The following is a 17,062-nucleotide window of genomic DNA, read 5'->3' as shown; positions in this document are numbered from 1 at the left end:
CGTTTCCGGCCTCCAATTTCTGAAAATTTTCGGGAGGTGGGGGGTCCCCGATCCCCATTGCAGGGCTTCGCGCCTTCGGCGCACACGGTGGCCGGCTTCACCGGCCACAGCCGGTGATCAGGGGCCCCCCACATGTTCCAGGCCCCAGGGCCCCCACCATGGTTAATCCGACACTGCAAACACCCAACTCTAGCCAAGTCAAGTGGCATGGTTTTGATCCTAAGCTTGCATATGCTAAAAAACCCTACACACAATTGAATTATTGAAATAATTGTACTGTATGTTAGTTCTGAAATGACCTGGTTTGTGTCAAGTGGATGTTAAACCCCATGTCTCCCTCAGACAACTGACTTTATTTCACTGTTTGATAATGACACAGATCTTATTACTCATAGGATCATAATAAACTAACACACACAGAAAACAAACAACTGAAAAGGAGGATGGAGAAATTTGGGATTATATCTTTTGAAACAGAATGCACATGAGTGTTGTGTGCAAAATGGGAGTGATAGAAATGTTTTCACCTACTCTTTTTTCTGAAATCTAACTATCCCAGTGAGCCCCACAAACTTCGACCCCGAAATATATCAACTGGCTTGATATTCCTGAAGGTTCTTCTTAGCCCCCTGATGAAATTTTACAGATGTGAAGAAAAAAATACAATTGCATTCATTTTAAATATATTTATTATAATATTGTTAAATACAAATGGTATTAATCTGTGTACTAATCAGCAGTATATATTAAATATATATTAGGATATGGCATGAGTAATTCAATTTACTTATATAATTATACTTAATATACACCTTGCACTTTTATCAATAAAGTAAATAAATTTTTATAATAAAACCCTTACCACTATTCTTGTATAACCTTTCAGTGATTTTATAATAGAAATATAGAATAGATAAACAAATATTACTAGATTTTATTTACAACACTTATAAGAAAACTAATTATATGATATAAATATGAATGTATATAATTACTCTTTATATGATAGAATGTTGGTACTTAAAATAGGACGGAATGTTATACAGTATACACTGGATGGAACAAACACAAAATACATTTACTAAAATAATAGTCAACAATAACAAAATATTGAATATTCTAAAATGAATATGTTAATAAATTAAAAATGGACGGATCTGTTGAACTAGTATCTGAAAGCTTTTCCTGAATTGCTTATACTGAACACATTGGACAGGACACATCTGATTGGCCCAATAAAAGACACAGTCCATGTGAGAATACTGGATAGTCAATCTGATTAATATCAGACGGACACACAATTACCATCAACCGAAATGTGCATTCTAAACATGTGACAACAGTACAATTTTAAAAAGGCCATTGATGGTACTTTCTGTATCGCTGGTTTTGATTGGTAGGTTGATCTGGAGTCAACTAATCACAATCTGTGCAGCAAAGTAAACAACTGAAAATAAAACAAAAAGAAATACCCGGTAGTAAATTCAGCTGAATTACACTATAAAATCAGGTTTTCATCCCCCCGCACCCCCCCCCCCCCCAAGAAAAAACAACCCAAAATTTATATTTGACTTTCAATTTCAAGAAATAATCCTAAAATACTTGATACTCTGTAATTAATCTATAGCAATCTATAACAGGCATTATTTTAACAAGAACCACATAAGTAAAATTAATACTTAAATCATACTTTTAACAATACAATAATTTAACAAAATTGATATCACAGTTCAATATAAAAGCCTTTAAAATGATATTAACACAGTCACATAAATATATAATTATTATACCTATGCCAACAATCAATACATGTAAATGTCAATTTTACACATCAAACATTGAAATTGACAGAATTATAGCATGTGACTTACTTTATGTTAATAACATCAAGATTTATATTAGAATATGGTCAATACATGTCCCTGTATCCTTAATATAAAACATCAACATAATAACAATATAAAAATTATATATACAATATTATCACAGATATTTGGGAAAGAAATTATAATACAAATACTGGTAAATAGATCTACATAAACATATCTGAAACTACACTTTGAGACAGTGACTTTGGGGTGTTGTTAGACAACTAATGGAATCTACAGGAGTTTCTAAAGGTCATTCTGTCCAAAAAATTCTTTATAAAATGTTGTGATCCAAAAGCAATTTTGATTTCCATATCTTTTTTGTTTGTTTTTCTATCCCATTACACTGAGAATAAAGTTTTGTACAAGCACTAAAATCAATATTGGTATATACCTTGGTGAGGCAAACTTTTATACAAGTTACTCACCAAAATCAATATATGGTTGGCCAACACATGACAGTTTACTTAAACAGGCTCTGTCAGATATAACCATGATGCCATTTACCCTACGAAAATCAAACTGAACTCAGCATTGAACTGGAACCATTCCACAAAATTGGTGTTAGTGTGAACCATAACCGGCCCAACAACATGAAGTAGTCTCGATCCCAGATCAAATACAGTTCAGCTAAGATTCTGGTAGTGTCCTGGTAAATGGAAACTGAGCCAGGTCTAGTTATTTCAGTACATGTACATGTATGCACATCTAGGACAGCAATAGCATATAACTAGCTGTTTATGCCTAATATATATGACAAATAACCAGCTATGTCTACCTAATATGATTTATTCATGAATCGTATCACCACTTTCTTTTTAAAATGGTGGTCCTCCTCTAGAATTCATTATTCCTTTGAGCACAATACTGATCACATTAACACAAATTCAATTTAATCCAAGAAATTTTCAATCATTTTCCTGTTAATCGCTAATCACAGTGGTATTCAGTATACCACACACACAAGCAAAGCTAACAATACTTTTATTTTGCACCAGTTCAAAGTCAAATCATATTTTAATTTTTAGAACAGCAACCTTCATTATTCTTCAAGATGTTTGTGTCTTTTTTCCTTTGCTTTTTGAAAACTGTCAAAATTAATTAGAGCTTGTTTTTCCATTTCTTGAACACGCTCTCGTCTTTCTTTTTCAATGGTGTGATTATCAGGTATGGCTTTCATGTCCCCACCGTACATGACCCATGGATGACTGATGACATCAATAGAAGAATACCTCTTAGCTCTATCAACAACTAATAGATGTTCTATCAAATTTTTGGCAACTGAAAATAAAGGAAAATAATGTCTGTGAATAGTTTTAAATGTGAAACTGGTAAACTTTTATGAATAGAAATGTGCTATTATGAAGCACTTCAGAGAGAGAGAAAAATGGGGTTTAACGTCCACTCGACACAAACTAGGTCATTTCAGGACTAACATATGGTTCAATTTTATTCCCATAATTCGCTTGCGTAGGGGTCTTTAGCAGTGGGAGGAAACCGGAGGACCTGGAGAAAACCCACGAGGTTGGACAGGCGACCCTACTCCTTGTCACGTACAACCTGGGAATCGAAACCACGCTAGTTGACTCAATGACAGACTTTACGATACAGTGTGCATGTGCTAACCATTCTGCCATCCAATGCCCCATGAAGCACTTGAAGGCAAGGCAATCATCCAATATCCATATTAACAAAGACAATAGATAGACTGTAAAAGCTGATATTTACCAAGCTTGAGAACCTGCACATCTATTGGATTGGCACTTACAGCTAAATTAGTATTTTATGGAATAGAAATCAGATGTTAGTTAAAAATACTTACAATTTGATGTATTATCCCAGTAAGGACTTATAAACTCATATTCTCCAGCTTTGATTAAATTAAACAATTCTGTTTGATTTCTGTCAGGACTACGAAATGGTGGAAATCCACACAATAATATATACATAATAACACCTACTGCCCACATATCTACTTCTAAACTATAACCTGAAATAACAATTATTATTTTTTATATTGATACACATTTTCTCTTTGACATCAGGGAAAGACAGACAGAGAGAGAGAGAGAGAGAGAGAGAGAGAGGTTTAATCCACTTGACACAAGCTAGGTCATTTCCAATGGTTAGCAGTGCAGCTGAATCATAGGATCTGTTATTGAGTCTACTGGTGTGGTTTCAATACCCCAATTGTATGTGACAAGGAGTAGGGTTGCCTGTCTAACCGCATGGGTTTTCTCTGGGTCCTCCGGTTTCCTCCCACTGCTAAAGACCACTACGTTCAAGTTAATTATTGAAATAAAATTGAACCATATGTTAGTCCCGAAATGACCTAGTTTGTGTCAAGTGGATGTTAAACCCTATTGTCTCTCCCTCGAGCTGTGTCCTTAAATAAAACAAATTATCTCTGTATTCCCGTCAGGTACATACCGGTAGGACAGTGCAATGTAATTTTAATGTAGCATGAACATTCTGTATGAGATATGATTTCTTATGATAGGTAAGAACATGACAGAATGTTCTGGCATGTTCTGTGTCCTGTGACATGGGTAATGAAATCAAAGCAAAGAAATCAGACACACTCTCCCACCCTGATACATTCACATTTAAAACATTTTTTTTTTCTGTGCATTTGAGATAAGCTACCATCCCATAATGTGACCAGTTCTGATAAATTACTAAAATATCACTCCAAAAAAGACCATCTGCACTTCTAGATGACAAATTTCTAGATTTTTAATTTTTAGTTTGACAAATTTTTTTACAAAACAGGATTAAACCTGGCATCTCAAAAAAGGGTAATGGGACTAGAACCATCCTTGAATCTTCTCATATCATATAAACAGGTTAATAACTTTTATTAATAACTTCAAGTCTCAAATAATCACAATATAAACAGAATTTTATGTCATCCTATGTCCAGAAATACCTTGTTTAAGAAACCTCACCCGATGTGTTGCTTAGCAACCAGACTTACGGCCATGACTAATATGTTGGCTGATAATATTAACCTTTATTCTGTCAATACCACTCTATATTTAAATGTCATTGTGTAATTTGAATCAATTATAATTAGAAGATTAATATTACATTATTGCTCAAAGTGATACATCAACGTAGGTCAAGGTGATCGTAAAGTCATAAGTATCGGTTAATAATTTAACAATAGGCCTATGTAATTAAATGATGCATATGAAACATTATGGTTTACTTATTTTTTGAAATGATTACTACAAACAAAGCTTACATGAAAGGTAATGAATAACAAATATAAATGAAAGAAATGAAATGAAATGGGGTTTAACATCCTACTGTTCTGCTCCGAACTGGGCTAATGAAGACGGGCATGTGCCATGCAGTGTGCTATGAGGGAAATTTTGCCCGAACAGCGACACTACGGGCTACTCTTATATTGAATTCCAACTGTCAAAGGATCTTTTACATGCATGCCAATGTGTACACGGGTCCTCGTTTTTTTGTCCCATCCAGACGACTAGACAGCTGTCCTTGTCGGGCTCTCACTCCTGCATCACTGACAAGGGGGAACCACGCTGGAAAATCTGGATGAACTTTCTCGGCCAATGCAGGGATCTAACACCCGACCTCCAGGCTAGAGAGCCAGCGTCTTACCCACCATGACCCCCCAAATATAAATGTCTTAGAGTTAGAGTATAATGCATTACCATGGCAACCTGCAATGACATCATAGCTAATCTCATCGTTAGTTTAGTTTCAAAGTGGAGTTCAAAAGAAATGTAGAAAAGCTTTACTATGACACTGGTGTTTACCCATAAGAAACCATATTTGCCAATAAGAAATGTAATTTACCAATATGAAATGTAATTTACCAATAAGACATGTTATTTACCAATAAGACATGTAATTTACCAATAATAAATAAATAAATAAAATATTATTTATCATCAAAGACAGTATAATTAGAAACAGTATTTACCTATCTAAGACAGTATAATTAGAAACAGTATTTACCTATCTCAGACAGTATTTCTGGTGCCACATAAGTAGGTGTTCCACAAACAGTATAAATTAAATCCTGTACTTCCATAGCTAATCCAAAATCAGCTAGTTTTAAAGATATGGCACCATTTTTACTCCTATGAACCTACAAGTTAGATAATACTTATACATAGCAATCTAGCTACCGGGTATGAAAAAGAGAGGGAGAGAAATGGGGTTTAACATCCACTCGACACATAATTCAATTTTATTTCAATAATTCACTTGCGCGTAGGGAGGAAACCAGAGGACCCGGAGAAAACCCAGGTGACCCTACTCCTTGTCACGTTCAACTGGGGAATCGAAACCACACCAGTTGACTCAATGACTGACCTTTTGATACAGCGCACACATGTAACCATTCGGCCATCCAACACCCCTAATGTTATGAAGGCTGCTTTATTAATTAACACATGTACATGACACTGGAGAATACGTTTTTATATGCCTACATATTCAGAGTTATCCTCCCCATTCCAATAGAGGCTATAGCTTTTAACAGATTTTTTTCCAATTTGATTGAAGCATTCAGACTATGATGAGTTTTCCTTGTTCTCTGTCCATCTCTTAGAAAATGTGGGTGTATCTTGCATGGCAACAGCTTGTTAAAAAAAAACATTTTATACACAGTTATCTCAACCTTAGAAATATGGTATTAGTAAGTTAGTGGACTGACCACTAAACTGTCATAAACCATTATTTAGATTTACTTACTATCAAATGTTGTTTAAATTAAAATTAAACAAAAGCATTATTTGGAAAATGACAATATATAGAACAGGTTTCTTAGATAAGGTTTTGATTTCGTCTAACAACTACAAAAACACAATGAAATTGATTTTGTACAACTTGGAGGTTAAGTATGTATTAGGGACTTACTAATAAATTTTCCGGTTTTAAATCTCTATGTACAATGTTTCGAGAATGAAGATAAAACAGGGCATTACATAAATCTTTCACCATTTTGGAAGCATCTATTTCATTAAACTTAACACTCTGTGTGATGGCATCAAATAAATCACCTCCCTGAAAAGAGAATTAAACATGTCTTAAATAAAATGAATGGGATTTAATGTCTCATCACGGTTTTACCTTTTTTTTAAACATCTGTTATGTAGACTGTAATCAATCATGGTTTAATGTTCTGTTCCATTTGAGTGTCCAGAAAACTACAACACATTGGCTAATAGGACATTAATCTGATTAATTACTGAAACTTGTTTACCATGATATCTATATATATATTTGTGACTGTCGTTTGTCTGTCTGTCTGTCTTTCTGTTCGGGGTTGGCGGCTACACTAGGTCTGCCCCGAATCTGAAATTTGGGGTATAAGGTTACCTCGGACCGGGGAGTAACATAGGCCAGGTGGCGTTAGTCCACCACTTCCGGTTTCGGAGTTATTACCCCCGAGCAAAGCCGGTCTGTTCGGGGTTGGCGGCTACACTAGGTCTGCACAGAGTCTGAAATTTGAGGTATAGGGGTAGCTCGGACCGGGGAGTAGCATAGTCTACCACTTCTGGTTTCGGAGTTATGACACCCGAACGAAGTCTGTCTGTTCGGGGTTGGCGGCTACATCGGGGTTGGCGGCTACATCTGCCCCGAGTCTGAAATTTGGGGTATAGGGGTAGCTTGGACCAGGGAGTAATATAGGCCAGGTGGCGTTAGTCTACCACTTCCGGTTTTGGAGTTATGACCCCGAGCGAAGCCGGTCTGTTCGGGGTTGGCGGCTACACTAGGTCTGCCCCGAGTCTGAAATTTGGGGTATAGGGGTAGCTCAGACCGGGGAGTAGCATAGGCCAGGTGGCGTTAGTCTACCACTTCCGGTTTCGGAGTTTGACTCCCGAGCGAAGCCGGGTATCCTGCTAGTCATGATATATCCTATGACTTAATGAAACTTGAAATACATGTTTATAACCCAAAGATATTGGTTCCTTCCTATGACTTAATGAAACTTGAAATACACGTTTATAACCCAAAGATATTGGTTACTTCCGATATTCGCGCATATCGGATCGTAAATTCCTGAATTATGGCCCTTGATTGAACAAAAAAATCACGTTTTTAGCCTAGGTCGCAATTTTTATCTGATTTAAGAAAAAACGTGTGAATATATCACCATTTCACACTAAGATTTTGGTTCCTTTTGATAATCGCGGATACCCAAACTTAACTTCCTGGATTATGGCCTCAGATTGTTAGAAAAATCGCATTTTTAGCTTGCAGATTCTCTAGAGGTCACAATTTTTTTCCGATTTTAAAAACCATTTAAATACATCACCATTCCACCATAATGAAGGTTGAAATCAAATTGCAGGAAAATCGAAATGAATCTGCCCGACAAAATGGCCGCTCTTTGTACGCAAATTTTGTAGAAGTGTGTAATACGAAGGTTGTGGACCCTCTAGTCTAGAGGTCACAATTTTTATCTGATTTTGATGAAACTTAAAACATATCTTTATATCCCAAAGATCTCAGTTTTTTTGATATTTGCACATTTCAGGCAATAGCTTTCTGGATTATTGCCACTGATTGTACAAAATATCGCGTTTGTTTTTAGGCGTATGTGGGCGTATGCTGCCTAGCACCCGCTGGTTGAACTGGCCATGACTGATAGCAATGAATTATTTGATGGATAAGGATCACAAGGGAATAGTATCAGAAAATGTCTATCCTGTCCAACTTTTTTCTAATTACCCAATTTGTCATATATAGAACGGAAGTGAGATGGACTTGAAATAAAGATCAAATGTTCTGTTAACTAATCACGACACTCGCAACTGGGGGCTCTTAACCCAGGGATCAGTATAGAGCATAGCAGGGAGGGGGGGGGGGGGGTGTCTGAAAGTCTATTGTTCTTACTTAAAATAAAATTACACAACCTGGAGATTAGAAAGATAATAATTAAACATGTTCAAATTCTGTGTTGAAGTCAGAATTTAAGGGCTCTTTCTGAAAATTATTATAGCCATTTTCAATTAAACTTTCTGAATCTTAAAAAACACATTTCTGACATACAAACTTTAAAAACACTATGGCCATACATACTGCATCAGTAAGGCATAATATCTCAAAAAGGGTAGCATTTTACGACCTACCACTTTATATAGGCAAATCAACTTTTTAAATTCCTGTCTGCATCTTTTACGTGTTACATAAATCATTTTGGGGTCATCGACTTTCCAATATTCAAGTCAATATATTCATTCAGGAAGAGTGACAATCATGGTGAAATGTCAAAATATAAGATCCCTTTATAAAATTATTACAGGCTGAAATATTTACATGGAAGAATATAGGCCTGTTGGAAATTGTCCAAACCTAATCTAAATTTAATCCTTACATGTATATATTTTATAAGTTAATCTTTCCTTACAAATACATGGCCCAAACAGCCCGAACACATTAATCTCGATAATAAACACACGTCAAATACAAGGTTAATACGTCCAATATCACAGAGTCAAATAAAACTATAATGATAGACACTTGAATAAAAATCCAATAATCTTTAATATATGGGTGGGACAATTTCATACCTATCTTTTATTTTTATAAATGTACCCTAGTTTCATTTGATAATTTACATTAAATGTCAAGTATTAACAATTAAATCTGTATGTCAATGTTCCCCACAAAGGTATTCAAGAATAGTCAATGCGCTTCCATAATGTGTTTTCAAAGCATAGTGTATGTTGAAGGAATGTAATTTGTTACAACTCTTAAAACAAGCTCACAAAATAATTAACAACTCAACCGGTATTTTCTAATTCAAAACAGTGAATGTTAACAACAAATGCAATTTATTATTGTTTAAACTTCAAATTTTTGCATTCAAGTTGAAGAAAAAGTATTTCATGGAACTGAACAAATGTCCTATCCATTAACGCAATTGGTGTGTTCTCTGTGTCAACCTTGGCATATCCTTGCATCTTCCACATTTTATACCAAATGTCTGCACCATAAAATCATGATTTTCAACATTGTAATTTTGTTTTTTTAAATAACAATCATGGTGATCTGATGTTGTTACATTCAGAATTTTTACTTTTTAGATTTATAAAATTGCTGCAATTTTATTGCATCTCAGTATATTAACTGCCAACATAACTACCAGTATATCTTATATGGCAAGAGTTAAAATGATAACAGAAAAAAACAAATGGCTTACCTTTACCAGTTCCATGACTAAATAAATTCTATCTTTAGTTTCAAATTCTTCGTATAATTTAACAATATTATAATGATTACATTCCTTCATGATGTCAATTTCATTTTCCACCATATGTTCTTTTCCTTTTAATTTACTTTTATCAATAACTTTAATTCCAAATTCTTGACCCGTACTTTTCAATTTACTTTGTTTAACAACAGCGAAATTCCCATCCCCTAATATTCTTCCTAGTTCATATTTTGAGGTCACATATTCATCTTTACTAACTTGGCGTTCAAATTTTTGTCTTCTGATAACCTTGATCTTGGATCTACGAGTTGGTCTCTCTTTTTCGTTCTCTTTCATTTTTTCCACTGTTTTTTCTTGATCTTTTTTCTCTTTAACATCATTTTTATCAGTTTCGGATTTTTCCTTTATCTCTTTTGAGTCTTTAGTTTCCTTTGAATCTTTAGTTTCCTTTGAATCTTTAATTTCTTTTGGATCTTTGTTTTCTTTTGGATCTTTGTTTTCTTTTGGATCTTTATTTTCTTTTGGATCTTTGTTTTCTTTAGCCAATAATTTTGTGTTCGTTTGGTCAATGCTGTCTGTTGTCTCAATATCTGATTCTTTCTTTGTTGGTTGTTTTTCTATTTCTGGTATGGCTTTCTCTTGCTCTTCTTTATTCTCTTTTTCTTCTTTCTCTTTTTTCAATGCTTCTCTTTGAGCCTCCTCTTGTCGCTTTCTCTCTGCTTTTTCAGCCTTCATGCGATTTTCCTCCTCTTCAAGTTTTAACCGTCTTTCTTCCTGCTCTTTCTTGATGTGATCTTGCTTTCTTCTTTCTTCTGCTTGTTCTTTTAATCGCCGACTTTCTTCTTTTCTTCGTCGTTTAGCATCTTCTTTAGCTTTAACCGGATCCAAATGTTCTAATGGCACTAGCCCTTGTTTTCTTTTTTCTTCATCCAATGCTCTTTTCTCTGATTCACGCATCTTTTCCATTCTTCTTCGCTGCTTCGACTCCTGGACACCAGCTTTAGATGGTGAATAAAAGGCATTTTGGTTATCCTGTGTTGTATCCTTACTGTGTCTGCTACTTAAATCATGTATATTAGAATCTGAGTCTCGGTAAGAATCTACAAAGCCACTGTCTCGTTTATCCGTTCCCGGTTGAACCACTTCTGCTTTTGCTTGTCTTAACTTCTGGTATTTGTCCCAACTCTTCATTATACTTTTAATCTGTGCGCTATCAGGATAGAAGTCTTCAACAATTTGCCTGACCTCTGTGTCAGTAAAAGTCTCCTCACCAAACCCAATGAACACATTATCGTGACGAAAAAAGTCGGATACACTTTGCACTTGCTTTCCTCTTATGGTATACAGTTTTTTAATTCCCTGCTGTCGGCCTTTAGCTGTAAAGGCTTCCGAAATATCACTCATTAGCTGTTCATAAGATTGAACACTTCTACGATTGAGAAGAATTTTCACATTATTCCGAGAGGCACCATTTCGAACAATAGTAATAACTTTAGGTTTACTGGCATAGTTTTCAGAATTTGATAAATTTTTTGATGATATGCCCAGTTTTCCCGGCCATCTCTTTGTTGCATATGATCCATTTGTGCGAAAATAACGGCCTGGAGCAAATGCATTATTGGAATAACCTTGATATTTGTAACTGTCCTGGGGATCCCCATTAAAATCAAGATGAGGATTTTTAAGTGGTTTACCTGAAAAAATAAAATGAAAATTCATGAGAAAGAGAGAGAGAGAGAGATAGAGGGAGGGAGAGAGAGATAGAGGGAGAGAGAGAGCTGGGGTTCAACATCCGGTCGTCCACTCGACACAAAATAGGTCATATTTCGGGACTAACATATGGTTCAATTTTATTTAAATAATTTGCTTGCGTGTAGGGGTCTTTAGTAGTGGGAGGAAACCGGAGGACCCAGACAAAACACATGGGGTTGGACAGACGACCCTATTCCTTGTCACATACAACCGGGGAATCGAAACCATGCCAGTTGACTCATGATCAATGACAGACCTTATCATACAGCGTGCACATACTAACCATTCAGCCAACCAATCCCCCCCCCCCAATGAGATTCAACACCTATTCCTTTACCAATTTGCTTTAAAAGATGTATTATTGAAGTGCTCAATCTGTGTATTACAGGTCTGTTATATAAATGTTATATAAATTACCAATCGGGCATCTATTCAAATGACAAGGTCATAATCAACTAGACAGTTGAATGGCTGAGATAATGATTGGATAAGACAGTATGCCATAATTTTGTAAACAGATCAAATGGAAAATGAAACTATGCTTAGTAACATTGCTACAATAATATTATTGTAGCAATGATACTTGACAATCAAGATTATGTAGACTATTTGTTGTCAACCAGCGGCTGCCAGGCATGATACGCCCACATTTTGCAAGAAATGGATAGTAGTACAAACTAAACAATAAGCGATTTTTCGTACAATCAAGGGTCATAATTCAGGAAGTTACAATCCAATATGCCCGAATATCGACGAGAACCAAGATCTTTGGGTTATAAAGATATATTTTAAGTTGGATCAAAATTGTGACTTCTAGAGGGTCCACAAACTTGATATACCATATATTTACACTATTAGCATACGAGGGGCGGCCATTTTGTCTGGCTGTTTTGGTCCAATTTTCACGAAATTCAAACTCAAGCATCATTACAGTGTAACGGTTATATATTCAAACGTTGTTTTTAAATCGAATAATAATTGTGACCTCTATTGGGACCACAAGCTAAAAACATGATGGGACCACAAGCTAAAAACATGATTTTTCGTACAATCAGGGGCCATAATTCAGGAATTTACCATCCGATATGCGCAAATATCAACAGGAACCAAGATCTTTGGGTTATAAACATGCATTTCAAGTTTCATCAAAATCAGATGAAAATTGTGACCTCTAGAGTGTCCACAAGCTAAAACGTGATTTTTCGTACAATCAAAGGCCATAATCCATGAAGTTATGGTCCAATATATGCCAATATCGAACAGGAACCGAGATCTTTGGGAGATAGACCTATATTTTAAGTTTCGTCAAAATCAAATAAAAATTGTGGACGGACGGACAGGGGCACAACAACAATATACATCCACATGAAAATGTGGGCATATAAAAATTCAAACCTTTATAACTTCACTCAGAATAAAGGAATCTGACTGTAATATAATATAACATCGGTGAAGTGTCAAAAGGGTGTATCTGAGAAAATTAGTCAAATACACCTTTTTGCATTTTTAAAATCTCCCATTTCTGTCTAAGCTGTGTATCTCTACGCCAATTAGAACTGTTCTGGGTATCATGTGTCCAAATGTTGTACCTTGATTTGTGGAAATTTTGAAATGCAAAAGGTTCCATTTCTTAATCTTTAGAAATTTAGATACACCCTTTTGACACTTCACCGAAGATAAGTATTGTAACTATGGCACTTGACAGTCAAGATTATATAGACTACATGTTGTCAAAAATTCAAATATTTATAACTTTGCTTAGAATAAAGCAATTTAACTGATATATGTTTTTCATGATCTATTTTAATCTATTATATCAGCCACTCTTTATCTAAATACTAACATAATCTAACTAATTAAAGTCACACTTTATTGAAATGTATACAATAGGGATAAATACAAATATTTTAGTTCCAAAAAGCAATCTTGAAGATGTGAGAAATGCAAAATTGCTAAAGCACAATTTTAACTACAGTAAGGGTAAGACTGTGTAAATGGACAAGAATATGTTCGAGGATATTACACTGACTAATTCTCAAATACAATCAAAAAAACACATCTTACTTAAACGCTGCAGCTTTATAAAATAAAGATCGGGCTTGTTTACTTGGTGCACTACTTTCACTCTCTCATTTTTACGCTGTGTTTGAATATAGGGACTAGAAAATATTTCCGGTAATCTAGACATCTTGAAAATCTTTTCAAGTTACTTCACACTCGAAGTAGATCCAATACACAACCACAATATTTGTTATATTGCACATCAGATGATTAGCGTATTGCAATAACTAACTACATGGCCTACAATATCCTTCAACGAACTGCATGACTAACACTTAGAATTATTTTTGAACAACTAATATAAATTACTGATTTAACTTCATATATATAATTTTTATCAACTAAATACGTAATGATATCAACATTATGATGATCCTATTCATAAACTGTTTGTTAGACACCCTTTTATAAAGAGGCTAAACACCTCCAATATAGAATTTCAAACCAACATATTCAGGATTTAGTTGTCAATGACCAAATAGAAAATACTAACAGGGTTAGAGATTAATCTTGAATAATAACTATTTGGTATGAATTATAATTCACTCATAAGAATCACTAATAGCCTGTCAACAATGGAAATTCATTTACGGCAATAGTACAATTGTGGGTTGAGTTCTTACTACAAGACATATTGATGTATTCGTGACATGATTACAAATAGATTCTATTGATATGGCCCCCCCTAGGATGTATGTACATAATATGATTTTTTTATGTTCCATTGTACCTATATTTATGGTTTTAAATGATTGAAAAATGTTGCGTACTTGAAGAACAGACATTGGTGAGTGACAGGTTCAATATAAATGTTTATAGAAAAGATCAACATGTTAATTTTAAGAAGCTTAAATAAGTCACGGTTTTAGACATTATATTCAAATAAATGAAATAAAATGCGGTTTGATGTTTTCTTTTTTTGCAGCCATCAAGATAATGAAGGTGGGCATGCACCATGCAGAGTGCTATGATGGACATTTTGACTTGATAGTGGCATTTCCTTTTCCTGTTTGTTGAATTCTAGCTAATTAACCCTTACTTTCATTTAATTTAATAACATAATTGTTCTAATGATCAGAAAAATAAAACTATAGGCATAAAATTTTGATTAAACTTTTAATTAGTGAAATAATATAATGAATTAAACTGTGGCTTTCTAACATTAAATCCAGAGGAATCTTCTTACAAACAACCATGGCTAATTAAAACCCAAACATGTTTCAGCCAGTTCTGAGCATACATTTATGTTTCTGTTATTAATTATTTGTTATGTCAATTTGATTTATATAATTTGATTCTAGACAAACAATATTCTGATGATGTTCAGCTGATGATCAGTTATCCATAATGGCTACTAGGCTGAAGTTTTGTAGACCAGGAGGCCTGTTGTTGGACTGGAAAAATTATTTGATTTGATATCAAAATATACTAAATGTGGACGTGTATTTATCAGATCTTATATATACATAGCTGTATTAAACTATATTTCTATTCAATTATCTAATACATGGGTAATATGAGTGGTTAATAGGATTTTTTATTGAGATATTGATTAGGAAGACCAATAACAATGTTAAAAGGCTCCATTTACAAAAGATATTCAAGCAAGTGTAGCGGTCAAACTCAATATGAACATAAATAGATTGTATAGATATAGAATATGGGTTTCTAGCTTTTACTTATTGATAATAGATCAATATTATAGTTAGCTCCACTGATAACCACAGAGTAATAATAATTATAGCATGTTTATTACAATCAATCAACTACCTAGGTATGTAGACATCGAATATATTATAATGCTATCAACTCAAATGGATTTAACCTTGAAGAATCATGGTTGAAGGAAAGTTCAGGTGTTTTATTTTATAAATCTTTAATGGATATCAGATTTATTTTACAGAGCAGATCAAGGTTAAATGAGTGCATTATAAATTAAAGGGTGGGATAAAGAAATACTGGTAACCGGTTGAGCGATCTGGAAATGGCTTTTATAGTCATGTAAATCTTTGAACATGTTCACCTCCAATCTTTCATTGAGTGACATGACACAGGTCTATTCGAAACATTACTAAGCCGAAATTAAGAAACAGTAACAACTGTATAGGGATCATTACCTATGCTTTATAGCCACATATACAATCCTTTAAAGTAAACCAACAATGCTAGATCAGTTTGACAAAGCACAACAAGAAAAAGGGAGAGTGATTTAAACATGCACTTATGTTTAACTCAGTCATTTTGGAACTAACACAGTTTATTTATAATTCAATAATTTGTGTTTTGTGCAAGAAATCAGTAATACATAGAAAATAACATGTCCACTAAAACTATTCTATACCAGAAGTCCTTAGACAAACTTTTTTTTATCTATACCATATCCCAGTGGTCTGCAATTTTTAAAATCACATGAGGCTAAATATATTACAATAAAGAAGAAACATCCCTACAAAGTTTTTTATCTATACTATATATGTCCCATTGATCTGCAATTTCTGAAATCACCTGAGACTAAATATATTAAAATATAGAAGAAAGAAGATACATCTCTTGAAACCTTATCTTTTACATCAATGAAACATTCATAAGCTAATAATCGATACTAAGAATTTCCATGAGGAGAACAGCATTGACATTTAAATGAAATGAAATGGGGTTTAACGTCCTACTGTTCTGCTCCTAAACTGGGCTAATGAAGACAGGCATACGCCATACAGTGTGCTATGTGGGAAATTTTGCCCGGGCAGCGGCGCTACGGCCTACTTCCAACTGGCAAGGGATCTTTTATGTGCACGCCAATATGTACACAGGACCTCAATTTTTCGTCCCATCCGAACGACTAGACAGCTGTTCTTGTCAGGCCCTCTGTCCTGCATCACTGACCAGGGGAAACCACGCCGGAAAACCTGGATGAACTTTCTCGACCAATGCAGGGATCGAACACCCCCGACAACCAGCGTCTTACCCACTTAGCCTTGACATTTAAATTAAGTATTTCAATTTAAGCCGACATATTCATGCAAATGGAAGAGAGCAATGGATAGGATAAATCTAAAAGATTGTGTGCCAGACCAAATCTCGATGCTTAATTCCACTAATTTGCAAACTGTTCAGTGCTTAGCGTACTATAATAAATTGAGAACTTAAATACAGAAGGAAATAACAAAGTATTTATAAGGAA

General features: G+C 34.6%; 1 protein-coding gene across 2 annotated transcripts in view; it reads right to left on the bottom strand.

The window, feature by feature from the left end:
• Positions 1-728: 728 nt before the first annotated feature.
• The window catches only part of LOC126821369 (serine/threonine-protein kinase DCLK1), a 28,449-nt gene continuing 12,115 nt past the window's right edge, over positions 729-17,062 (bottom strand). Inside the window, exons 1-6 of one of the 2 annotated variants that reach the window (XM_050549780.2) lie at positions 13,885-14,266; positions 10,057-11,762; positions 6,765-6,911; positions 5,859-5,991; positions 3,691-3,858; positions 729-3,149 (exon numbers count right to left, since the gene is read on the bottom strand). In XM_050549780.2, the coding sequence (XP_050405737.2) occupies positions 2,911-3,149; positions 3,691-3,858; positions 5,859-5,991; positions 6,765-6,911; positions 10,057-11,762; positions 13,885-14,008 (2,517 nt within the window). In that variant the 5' untranslated portion in view covers positions 14,009-14,266 and the 3' untranslated portion in view covers positions 729-2,910. Of the gene's footprint in view, positions 3,150-3,690; positions 3,859-5,858; positions 5,992-6,764; positions 6,912-10,056; positions 11,763-13,884; positions 14,267-17,062 lie in introns of those variants that run through there. The other variant, XM_050549779.2, reaches the window with a different exon arrangement.

The sequence above is a fragment of the Patella vulgata genome, chromosome 5, assembly GCF_932274485.2.
Source record: "Patella vulgata chromosome 5, xgPatVulg1.2, whole genome shotgun sequence".
NCBI lineage: Eukaryota > Metazoa > Mollusca > Gastropoda > Patellidae > Patella > Patella vulgata.
This window is presented reverse-complemented; position numbering and strand designations above follow the sequence as displayed.